General features: G+C 38.5%; 2 protein-coding genes across 2 annotated transcripts; one reads left to right on the top strand and one right to left on the bottom strand.

Annotated features, from left to right (window-relative positions):
- Positions 1–119: 119 nt before the first annotated feature.
- LOC140779369 (UPF0481 protein At3g47200-like) lies at positions 120–2,380 on the top strand. Its single transcript, XM_073124398.1, has 2 exons — positions 120–1,459; positions 1,523–2,380. The coding sequence occupies exons 1-2, from the start codon at positions 887–889 to the stop codon at positions 2,279–2,281; spliced, it is 1,332 nt and encodes a 443-aa protein (XP_072980499.1). The 5' UTR covers positions 120–886; the 3' UTR covers positions 2,282–2,380.
- Positions 2,381–3,520: 1,140 nt separating this feature from the next.
- On the bottom strand, positions 3,521–9,304 carry LOC140779360 (uncharacterized). The gene is made up of 13 exons (XM_073124387.1): positions 8,751–9,304; positions 6,483–6,620; positions 6,195–6,276; positions 6,028–6,104; positions 5,571–5,677; positions 5,324–5,435; positions 4,975–5,091; positions 4,804–4,895; positions 4,547–4,613; positions 4,375–4,453; positions 4,193–4,284; positions 3,957–4,100; positions 3,521–3,864 (listed from the first exon to the last, which is right to left on the bottom strand). Exons 1-13 carry the CDS (start codon positions 9,015–9,017, stop codon positions 3,844–3,846), a joined length of 1,395 nt encoding a protein of 464 aa, XP_072980488.1. The 5' UTR covers positions 9,018–9,304; the 3' UTR covers positions 3,521–3,843.
- Positions 9,305–12,352: the final 3,048 nt, after the last annotated feature.

Raw genomic sequence — 12,352 nt, 5'->3', positions numbered from 1 at the left:
TTCATTTGGTCATGTATTGAATGTTTTGTGTTCTCCAGCCTGTGTTTAATACCTCCATGCGTTCAAATTCAGCATCCTTCTATTCCTGTCTCACATTATTCTGAGTTTACATGATTATGTCCTGAATCAGAATATTCTAGTTTATTTAGTTCATTTTTTTTTTAATACCATACATTCCATTTCTAGAGAAGAGAGATTCCTGAAAGTATTATACACGTGTCGTCTTGTGTTGGCGTGTCTGTCAGATCAGATCACATCCACCAATTAAGCAGATCCTTTCACATTTTGACAAGGCACAAGCATGCATCAGATATTCAGATCGACCTGCTTCTAACGAACGTATTCCAGTGGCATTTCCCCTAGTGCAAATATGGTAAATATTATAAAGGAGGCTGTGCAAGCGCATTTATATAATGTAGGGTAAAAATTCCAGAATATGAGGTTGCCTTTTAAGCTAGCTAGTAGTTTTTAGGCAATCAGACAATCATCATTTTGTGCATGAGGGAATAGAAAATACAAAGGCGGATCTTTAAATCGATCTAAAATTATGCATATGTGAGATGACTTGCCATGGGGGCCATCCCTTCGTCAAAATCCTGCGGGAGGGAGCGGTCTCCCAGAAAGAGATATACTTCCCCTGCGCTACACTCTTCCCTCACCTTCTGATCAATATCCCGCAGTAAAGCCTGTCAAATCCTCCTGATTGGCTTAGCTGTAAAGGATGCAGCAGAGAGAACAAGCGGAAGCTTCGACGCCGAGATGATCGATGATCTCCTTTGCAAGTCCTACTATATTCTCCCTGTCTGAGCACATATATAAATGGCAGGGAACAAGGGCTATTAATTCATTAGCTCTGTTATCTCTATAGTTTCGGTGTAAAATTGGAATGGCCGGCGGGGAGCAAAGCTGGGTGATAGAGACCGAGAAGAGGCTCAAGGACTGGGATCCTTCTTTGGAGCTTGAGCTTTGGAGCAAGCACTCGATCTACAGGTTGCCGGCTTGCATCAAAGATCTCAACAGCAAGGCGTACAGGCCTCAGATCGTGTCCTTTGGTCCATTCCACCACGGGGAGACCCAGCTAAGACCCATGGAGGAGCACAAGCACAGGGCACTCCTCCACTTCCTGAGGAGGGCCAAGAAGCCCTTGGAAGAGTTCGTGATTGCGATGGAGGAGGTGGTGGAGCAGCTGCAGGACGCGTACGAGAATTTGGACGAGGATTGGAGAGTACACAAGGATCGATTCCTGCAGCTGATGATCGTGGACGGTTGCTTCATGATGGAGGTCATGCGCGTCGCCAATTGGGGCCAAAACGACTACGCCAGCAACGATCCCATCTTTAGCCTTCACGGCATTCTCTACACCGTCTCCTACATCAAGCGGGATATGCTCATGATTGAGAACCAGCTCCCTCTTCTCGTCCTCGACAAGCTAAACGCCGTCGAGACCGGCAAATTCAAGGTACTATTAATTCTTATTCAAATTAATTTGATCCACTAATTAATATTGGAATGAATAATGTAGGACGAGGACCATATCAACAAGATGGTGCTCAGGTTCTTGGCGGCGAGCCCGATAGCGGCCCGGACGTCTATTGGAGGCCTAGGCCTCCACCCTCTTGACGTGTTCCGCAAGAGCATGCTCCAAGGTCAGTACCCGTCCGCCCGCCGCCGCCACTCGGAGCCGGCGTCCAACGAGATCATCCGGTCAGCCTTGGAGCTGTACGAGGCGGGCATCCGATTCAAGAAGAGCAAGTCCAACAGCCTCCGCGACATCCGCTTCCGCCACGGCGTCCTCCATCTCCCGGTCATCGTGGTCGACGATGCCACCGAATTCCTGTTCCTCAACCTCATGGCCTTCGAGCGCCTCCACGTCGGCGCCGGCAACGAGGTAACGTCCTACGTGTTCTTCATGGACAACATCATCGACTCGGCCAAGGACGTCAGCTTGCTCAACTCCAACGGGATCATCCAGAACGCGGTGGGGAGCGACAAGGCCGTGGCCAAGCTGTTCAACGGCCTGTCGAAGGACGTGGCATTAGATCCGGAGAGCTCGTTGGACGATGTGCACCGGATGGTGAACGCCTACTGCCGCAAGCCATGGAACATGTGGAGGGCCAACCTCATCCACACCTACTTCAGGAGCCCATGGGCGTTCCTCTCCCTCGCCGCCGCCATCTTCCTGCTCGTCATGACCATCTTGCAGACCATCTATACTGTTATTCCCTACTACCAAGGCCAATCTCCTCCACCATCGCCGCCGACAGCTCCATCTCCGCAATGATTGGTTCTTTTTGTGTTCTTGAAAATTTAGTTTATTATATGATTGTTTCGGCTTGCGCTTTTTCATGGTGGGCATGAGTGAGTGATTGTTACATGAGAAATGTTTGTTTGGTTTTTCCTAAAGAAATATATTTTCTAAATACTTGTGTTGAAAATTAGTGTTTTATTTGCTTATATTTTTGTCATTATTTTCTCATCTAATTGATGTCTTACTGCTAAGATCATTTTGATATTTCACTTATTAAGCAGGAGAACCTTGGGGATAGCAAGTATATACTTATAGTGGTCTTATTTAGTTACGTAAGAGTATACGAGAGAACTGAGAGAGCCTTTAAACTATATTTTTCATTAGTCTTATTTTATAAAGTAAGAGAAGGAAAGATAACCCTTCTTGAATTTTTCACTATATAACCGGTGTATGATCTTTTATTTATATAACCTTAATTGTTTCCTAAGAGAATTTTATGATCAATATGCATCAAGTTAATTATTTGATGTTTTATTGTGAGATTATTTTCTTCAAAGACTATTTTTTTTATTCGTGTACAAATTTCTTTAGATTTTTAAATTTAAAAAAATAGAGGTGGGGATTTTTTTTGAGCTTGCTGCTCCTGCTCCAAATATATAGCCAAAAGTACGGTACTTGGCCTATATTTAAAAAAAATTAATATAATGTATATATTTATAATACGTATTTTAAATCACTTAATATAATATTATTTTTTGAATAAAAATATATGGTAAGATATTCTTCCGAATCTTTAAAATAAGACTAATATTTAATTTAAATTATTATTATTTAATTAAAATATGAGTGCTTGTGTAATACTACATACCATAGAAAAGATATTTTAAGACTCAAAATACGCTTATTGAATACTTAAGACGGAACTGAAATAAAAAAATATAATTTTTATTTGAGGTATTTATATATTTTTAATATTTAATATTTAATATTTATATTAAAAAATAATTTTGAGTTATTATCTAAATAATTTTAGAACACATCAATTTTAAATAATAAAAGAATATTTATTACATAATTTTAATATTTTAATTAATTCAAAAATAATTTAATATTAAATTTATTTTAAAAGTCTCGATAAACATTTATAAGGCAAAGTTGAAATTAGAAAGTCTGAAATTATTTGGAGCCGGGCTGCACCAAATTTGGAGTCCCATTGGGGGTCCCGGAACTCCAAATTTGGAGATTTGGAGTACGATTGCAGATGCTCAAGTTAACTTTGTTGGGAGGGATTTTTATTTCCTTTGCACCCATAGAGGGAGACCTTAAGGATAAGGTATCCCACATGTTCCTCAAATAGAATCATTTTGGCTTAGACACACGCAGTGAGAGAGAGAGAGAGAAAGAGATCAGCAAATTTATATCTACTTGCTACTCATTAAACCACTAACATACAATACAAGTTGGAAGAGCAATGTTGCAGCTCCCTCTTCGTCCCAAAGGTTCAGCAAAGCTATTTTTTGATGAGAAAACTCGTCACTCACAGCACTTGATATAAGCTAGCGGCTGCATTCCCCACCAAAATTTGAAGACCAATCTCAGATCCCAATGACCTTCAGCTGTTTAGAATCAACAAGATAGGACAATCAAACCAAATAAACAAACATTTGTTTCAGCTTCTAGATAGGAGAATAAGGAACAGGAAGCTCACAAGATTGTTTTGAGGCTCCTTCCAGTAGAATCCCTGGATAAAGACCGGCAAGACGTTGCACGCCACTAGAATAAAGATCATCAATGCATGCATTCCCATCCACTCCATTGCAAAGGTTAGTCTCCTATAGCCATACACATCAACCTGCCAAGAGAAATTATTCCACAAGGTTGAGGACTTCAATGTTTAGGAGATATAAGACAATGTAGATGGCTCATAGAATTTAGAGATCTCACCAGCACATATATTCCAGCGAATAGGAGCCCAGCTGCACCAGCGGTGACACAAGTGTAGCTTAACGTGTACAATGGCTTGTTCATATGGATTCCTATCACAAGAGAAGTGGTAAATATATTAGTGCTTGCGATTAACTAGAGTGTAATCCATTTGAGATGAATACACAAGCCAGTTTGTTTACCGTAGAAATCAAGTGAAAAGGCCGCAGCTAACAGGCAAAAGGAAGAAATCATCCATTGGAAGATCCTCTCTCCATGATCCTGTAATCCAAACAATAAGGTTTAAGATTCCATTGGATAAGATATTTCCTAAGGTGAAGGTTAAATATAAAACCGTGAAGATTATTATCGTACCTTAAAATGTACAATAACATGCCCAAACTGCAGCCCAATCAAGCAAGTCACTATCGCCATCATGGAGCTGCAATGGTAACACAGAATGTCAGTATAGATAGAAGACATTTGTTGAAAGTTTAAAGCTGGTATGATGCTGATATATATATATATATATATATATATAGAGAGAGAGAGAGAGAGAGAGAGAGAGAGAGAGAGAGAGAGAGAGAGAGAGAGAGAGAGAGAGAGAGAGAGAGAGAGAAGAAAGAAAGGACCTAAGGAGCCCCTCGGGATCGAAAGGAGCTTGACACCATGATTGAGCACCTGGAGGAAGGGGCCCATTTTGTGGTGAATTTTTGCTGCATTGCTGTAGGGACAGAACAGCTAGCTGTTACGATATAGGAAAGGGGTGGCAAAAGGTATGACTCATCTATGCATGTAAGAACCTTTGTCCTTTGATAGACTGGGTGTTTATAGAGATGCTGGAGGCCTAGAAATTTGCGATCAATCATGCCAACAGCATTGCAACCAGGTCTCGTATCGCCCCTCACTCCACATTTCACCTGGCGAATATTATATATGCAGATATTAACAATTGAAAACTGAACCTTCATTTGAACAGGAAAATAATAAAATTCCAAATTGAAATTAGTATTGCTACCAAGATATAAAAGCATTTCATAAGTTTCACAAAGTTATGCAATACAAATTTATGAAAGCAAAGCAGATTTCTCAATGTCCAAGACAAAAAGACCATCCAATTCAAAACAAAAAAAAACATAAGATAGCACTTACAAAGAAGGATTCCCCTGCGGAGCCCGAGTCCAGCAACTTGTACTCCCAATCCGGCACATACAAGCCATATAAGAGGACCATGTAGGTCATCGTGACAATGAAACCCATAAATCTAACAAGAAATAATAGGGATGAAGTAAGAAATTCATGAAAATTAAGAGAATGACCTAAAATTAAAATAAAAAATAAAAAAATGGAACTGTCGACCAGTCTATTTAAAAGCTTTATAGTAAGTCACGGTACTCACAATTGGAACTTGTATCTCCTTAGCAAACCATATCCAGAATCTACATCACCATCACTTCTTAGCCAAATTTCACAAATTGCTACCAACAAATAGGCTATTGCAATTCTCTGCATCATAATAAAATTTCAACTAGTAGATCATTACCATGCATGGAAAATAGCCTTCAGGAAATAAAAGTTTAGTTCTCCGAACAATAAGAAATAGCACATGCATCAACAATGGATGGCCATCTGCTTCAAGCAGCAGAAGATGATAATCATATAATCACCTCTTCTCAGGAAAGAAGATAAAAATAATTATAGATGTTTCGGAAGAAAAAATTAGTCAATTATTCAATTGCATGCTTCGTTCTATCTATAAAATCATATCTTTCACAGTATTAAATTAGTTGAAGCGATTCGTAATTAAAATTAACCATCAGTGTAGTAACGAGATGAAAACAATTGCAGGAAATTACCTGCAGTACACCCATTAACCGTATACTTGAAATATCAACTCCATAAGTTAAATTATGGATACCATGAAAGAAGCCACCTTGTCAAAGAACAAATTCAGATTAGAAAGCAGAGCACTGGAATGAACAGATTCTTCTTAATAAACAGTAAATAGTAGAAAATCAGGTACCTTGGAGAACTAGGCCTAAAACAAAAAGCTTCACTGCCCTAAGTGTAGCCTTCTTAGTTGCCGCAATCCTGTTTGGTACTCTCTGTGCACAACGTGAACAATAGCTTTGGTCAATATCTATTCTCCAAGGGTCAAATGTCACCACAATACATCAGAGATCATACTTCTAAAAGTTTAGACAATGATGTATATATTCAAGATACTTCCCTTGCTACCGTGACGATCTATGCAAAATAACAAGTCCCAAAATAATGCTACATGATTCGTCCTTTAATTTGCTAAGCTTACCTTGTATGCCAGTGCCAAAGAAACTCCAACTATAAATAGGAAAAATGGCATGACGAAATCAGCTAGGTTTACACCATCCCAGGGAGAATGACTTATTGAGGGAAGAAATGCTCCGGCATTATCAACAAGGATCATTAGCTGCAAACAAGGATATGTATGAGGGAAATGCACACAGGACAGTATGTTAGCAATTGTAGTTAGTACGATTTGCCAACAGATAATAATGTACATGAAGAACATGACTATGTAAAGAGATCAAACTCCATAAAGAAGATAGCATAATGCTAGAGTCCAACGAAAATCTTCCCTGTATAATATGCTCTGCATAGAAATTCAGCTGTCACAGGACAACACGAGAATGACTAAAATCATGATACTGTAATACAAATTTCACATGTTACTCCTTCCAGAGTAAGGCAGTGTGCACTCCAGGTTTTTAGAGTCATGCATGTTTCTTCCAAAAGGCTGTGTGCACTCTTATGTTTTGGGGAGTCATGCATATTTCCTCCAAAAGGCTTTTCAGATTCTTGATAAAATTTGTGGGCACATGTTTTTTATTTATGTGTATAGATAGATAAAATTCGGTTAGCATGTAAAATCCAATCAACTTTTTTCCCATTTCCCAATTACAACACTAATGTCGAATCCCCAATGGATTAGTACTTAGAGACGGTTAAAAGAGCCTATATTATATGAGTGTTTCTGAGTTTGAATTACAACGATATCGATTTAATTGTGACATTACTAAATTTTTTTCTCTAGAAAAACACTATGATATAAAAAAATCAAAGAAATTCCGTTTCCATTGCTGGCCTTGACAGTATCCCGTCCTTTGGAACTTGTCTTCTTATTCTTTAAATAATTCACCTCTCATGTATCGTGATATAGGTTTCTCGTTTTTCTCCAGCATATAACCTCTATGCTTCGCTGAGATTGGTGCCAGGTATCCTCCCACCTCTGTATTATCTTATTCCAAACTCTAACGGTACTGCCCAAAGCGCATGCATCTTCCATTTCATGGATCTCTCAAGGACGGAGTCGGGCAGTAGACCAGCTCCAGCAACGAGAGGTCTCACAACTCACCCTCCTTAGTCCTTACCAAACGGAATTCCATCTTGCTTTTAACATTTAAAAAGGAAAGACGACGTTGTCCTCCTAAAGGAACCGAACAAGCCACACGTCTCACAGAATCACTTCACAAACTGAGAAAAGAAAAGAGAAGAAGATGAAAGCAAAGAGAGCTAGACCAACCCCGTGACGTGCACCTAAACTCCTCGTGCAAGGTTAGCGAAAAAACTTGTGCCACCTAGCTTGTTACTATGTTAATAGCAACTAAGCTTCAGATCTCCGCAACTGCCCCAACCCAAAAAGAAAGCTTTAGGTAAGGACACGACCACAAATCACAAGAGTTAAGAAGAAAAGAAAGCTCTAATATGCCATTAACGAATTTCCAAAGTATAACGTGGGGGAGGAAGGATGTACGTGTTACCCAAAATAGAGAAAATGATCACTCATTAGGGTATTAAATAAAAATTATTAAAATACGTCTTGTCGTCAATTGTTATATGTCAATGTCATACGTAAAGTTAATTAAGAACATATTAAGAAGTCAGCTATTGGTGTAGATTGGTTAAAGCATCCAAAGAGACAGGTGCTCACGCATAAGATTATAACTTGTAACTGGAAGAGGAGATCGGAAATGTGGATTTATATCCTTATCAACCGACTCTAGTAGCCTATTTTTCTGGATAAAATTAAGAAGGCCTTCCCTTATTTCAAGAGATATTTCTTCCGAACCAACTCCGAAAGTTACGACGCAGTATCGATCAAATTAACAAGAATAGTTGTCCACCGCCTAAATTTGCTGCATCTATTGCAAGGAATATTTGTTGGACCACAACAGATATAGATATGATCCGAAAAGTTCGATATGGCACAAAAATATATTATCAAATAACTATCCGTTCCAACAAAAAGCACGAAAGAGAGGGGAGGGTTTTTTTTCTTTTCTTTTTTCAGAGAGAGAACAAGGAAAAAAAACCAAAAATAAGATCGAAAAAGATAGACTTTTAAAGTACGGAGAACCTGGACTATTAGTAAAACATCTCATCGGAGATGATCAAAATAAAGAATCAGAATACATAAATCATAGCGTAAAAGTCTAATGGAAATTAAAGGAAAAGAAAAACTAAGAAGAAATCCGATTGAGATTCACAATGCAGATAGATTAAAAGCGAGGCAGAAGTACGAGATTGTATATATACATACCGCTACGGTGATCCCTCGGAAGACGTCGAGCGAGAGGAGACGTTGCCGCATCCTAGGCTGGGAGGAGGAGGTGTTGGAATTGTTAGGGTTGTGGGATCCCAAGAAATTGGCGGACTCGAGGTCCTTCTTATTATTAGTAATAATGAGGTCATCGTCGGTATTCTTGATGAATTGGTATGCCCCCATCCCTGCGAGACGATATATGGTACGGGAGGGAGGGATTTGGAGAGCACGAATCACCAGATCGAAGGAAGCCGCGCGCCGCATTGGAGTTGAAGTTGGAGTTGGAGTTGGAGTTGGAGTCTCTCTCTCTCTCTCTCTCTCTCTCTCTCTCTCTCTCTCTCTCTCTCTCTCTCTCTCTCTCTCTAGTACTTCCAGGACACGTTATAAGAAGAGGAGGAGTCCTGGAAGGAAGAAAGGAAAGAAGATGTTTATTCGAAGGTAAAGAGATCTCCTAGTGAGAGACGAATTTATATAAATCGACAAGGCGTCTCTTCTGCTTCCCCCTTCCTACAATACTCGCATCCTAACCGATCGTTTCGGTCTATTTTTGCTCTTGGTGGAGGAATGCGGCTCTCAATCTCTCTTTCCTCCTATTTATAGTGCACGGCGCAACAGAACTATATATACGCCCACGGCCTTTTAAATAAACTAAAAAGAAAAAAGCTATTATTATTATTATTATTATTAGCAGTAGTAGTGCTAGAATTTGGGGAACGATTATACTAATTAACGTACAACATTTTCATAAAAAAAAAAATTACGTACAACATAGAGCATATTGGACCCTGAATTTTTTTTTAAGGATAAAAGGATAATAGAATCTTTAAGGGACATATGACTATTGGTGGGGCCATTAGGGTTTATACAGATTCTAGGTAAGCCTATGAGTGATCGAGTTTGGCCGAGTAGACCCAGAGTTTTAAGCACTCAAGACTGAGTCAACCCAAGATCCAACTGAGTCGAACTTTGAGTTGACTAATTGGAACCTTTTTTTTCCATCCAGAAGATCTCACATGTTGCGCTCCACGTGTCCAACGGCAATATGTTCCAATCCTCGGAACCCAATTAATTGAGTTCGCGAATGGTAATGAGAAGGGACCCTCTCCGCCGGTAAAGCCAATTGGTGGGCTTAGAGGAGGCATGAACTAGTGGGGTTGCTCTTCTTTATGAGTACTGCCATATGATAAGTTAGGAAAAGTGAAACCTTGGTATTGGATTCTATCATTTAAATATATATATATATATATATATATATATATATATAACCACTAACTGGTGACAGGCACACTTTTTACCATTCATTTTGCCATCTTCATTGGTCATGAGATAATTAACAAGGACTAGTCCTCGTTGGCTGGTGCCTCTCAAGTAACTCCCTTTGTGCACGAGAGGATCAAGTTGGGTTTATATGCAGCCTCCCAGTTACAGGCCAAAAGGAGATCCTAGATCTTCTAGATTTTTTAGGTGCTTGCATTTGATTAATTGAGGTTAGGTCATCTTAATTATCTCTTCATTCAACTAATAAATTGGTAGCCTGAGCAGCCTAAATAATTAGCAGCTGCCTCCAGTATATGAGTGTGCCTACCTTTGTTTGATCGGGTAGGAGAGTTCAAACATGCTTGTTGATTTCACTGGAATTTGGATTCTCTCCACACGTTTTTCTAAATAGCTGACACCATGCAATATGTATATATATATATTGGTAAATTATAAGAATGGTGTTAAAACTTGAATCCGTCAAGTCATTCAAAAAGAAGAGCAAGTGGCGGCCGGGTTTGTCCTTAATTTCCACTGGAACATGGCATATATATAATAATAATAATAATAATAATAAATATATACATATGAGCCAAACATTTGGGTAGGTATATATAGGTTTCCTTCAATTAATGATCGAGCAGCGCTGCCAATGGCTGTTTAATTACCTACCAAAAATCCGGCACGGAATGACTCATGAACGCATGTCTGTACGTACTAGCTATGACCCACTTTACGAATACAGTAATCGAATGCTAAAAAGGTACTACGTTTTATCCAGCTGGTGCTGATCTCCTATAATAATCGATTCCTCCCACGATACCAACGCATGCATATTTATTCTAGGAAGATGTTGACAGAAATTTGGTTTACATCTCGTTTAATATATTAACCTTCATCTATTTTAGATCAGTCGAAGTATTTTTCCGTGAACTCTTATCTTCTTTAAACAACCTGATCAGTTTAATTAAACAAAAAGGGTCCATACCGAATCCCCACCGTATTGGTTTGGTTTCCTTTGCACCACTGAAGACAAAAGATTTTATATATAACTCGAATGTAAGCTATAGACATATGTTCTTCTTCTAATTATTATTATTATTATTGTTGTTGTTATTATCAGTTCCATTAGACATCACTTTTGTCCGTTCTTTACAGCTTGTTCGGTTTTAGTCTGAATAGATTGTCGGAAAGTGAGAAAAAAAATATGTCATAGATCACTGTAAGTTCGGTTATCAAATCAATAATACCGAACCATGCAAGCACCTAGTTCGTCCAGTTTGGTATTAGATGAAAGTCAGGAAATGCTCAACTTGGCAACTAACATTTCAGCAGCCATTTTCCAACAATAATATATGTGGAGTAGTAGCCAAGAGGTTGCTGAAAACATGTATTTAACACGTATGTTTTCCAGGTTTCTGCAAGCAAGCAAGCAAGAATATATAAAAATAATATATTATTTTTATTATTTTATTTCCATCATAGCAAACTGTTCCCAGGTATAGGATTCCTTTCTTCGTACTTTGCGTATGCCGCGGTGTAAGCAAGCTTTCGAGGGAAGGAAGATTGCAGAAACATTCTTCCCATTTTTCAAATAACCAATATATTTTAAATCAGAGATTGCAAGAGAATTAAAGAAGTCACTATACATATTATATGTACGAATTAAATTAGAACGAAAGCACTCCCTATCGGTTTCATTTATCTGTTTCCTTCGTATTTTCTTTTAACATATAAATTGACACCACCATTCGATCACAATATAATACATGCGGTTTAATTTGATTCTATATTACAACACAAGATATAAATAATAAATCAGAGAAAGCTGAACATCAGTCTCCTTTCAATATGTGTCCAACTGCCTCGCTCATGTGGTTGAACGTAAAAAATATATATATATATATATATATATATATATATATATAAAACTTATCTGACTAATTTAATAATCTTACCTAATTTAATTTAGTCGATGGATACGACAAATAGCGACGAAAAGTAGGTTATCGTACATCCATCCATCATCACTCTTGCACTTATTAGCTAGCTAATGATGTTATGAGCTAGGGGTTATATATATATATTAATACTCTTCTATATATCAACAATAGGACTTCACGCATGACGTTGCAGGTAGCGCATTACGAGCATTACTAGCTAACTTGGACATACATGCATACATGTGTAGTAGATGAAGGATTCTATTTTTCCTCTCGATTATGATGAAGGGAAATGGCAGACCTAGCTAAGGAAAGCGTCAGCAGAATCAGTTTCCCTTTATCTCTGTCGAGCTTTAATTGGTACAGCTTACAAGAGGCCGCAGAGTTTTATCCTTCAGC

This window comes from Typha angustifolia, chromosome 3 (assembly GCF_048772165.1).
Source record: "Typha angustifolia cultivar Huaian chromosome 3, ASM4877216v1, whole genome shotgun sequence".
Taxonomy (NCBI): Eukaryota; Viridiplantae; Streptophyta; class Magnoliopsida; order Poales; family Typhaceae; genus Typha; species Typha angustifolia.
Note: the sequence above shows the minus strand (reverse complement) of the source record. Positions and strands in the feature narration are given on the sequence as shown.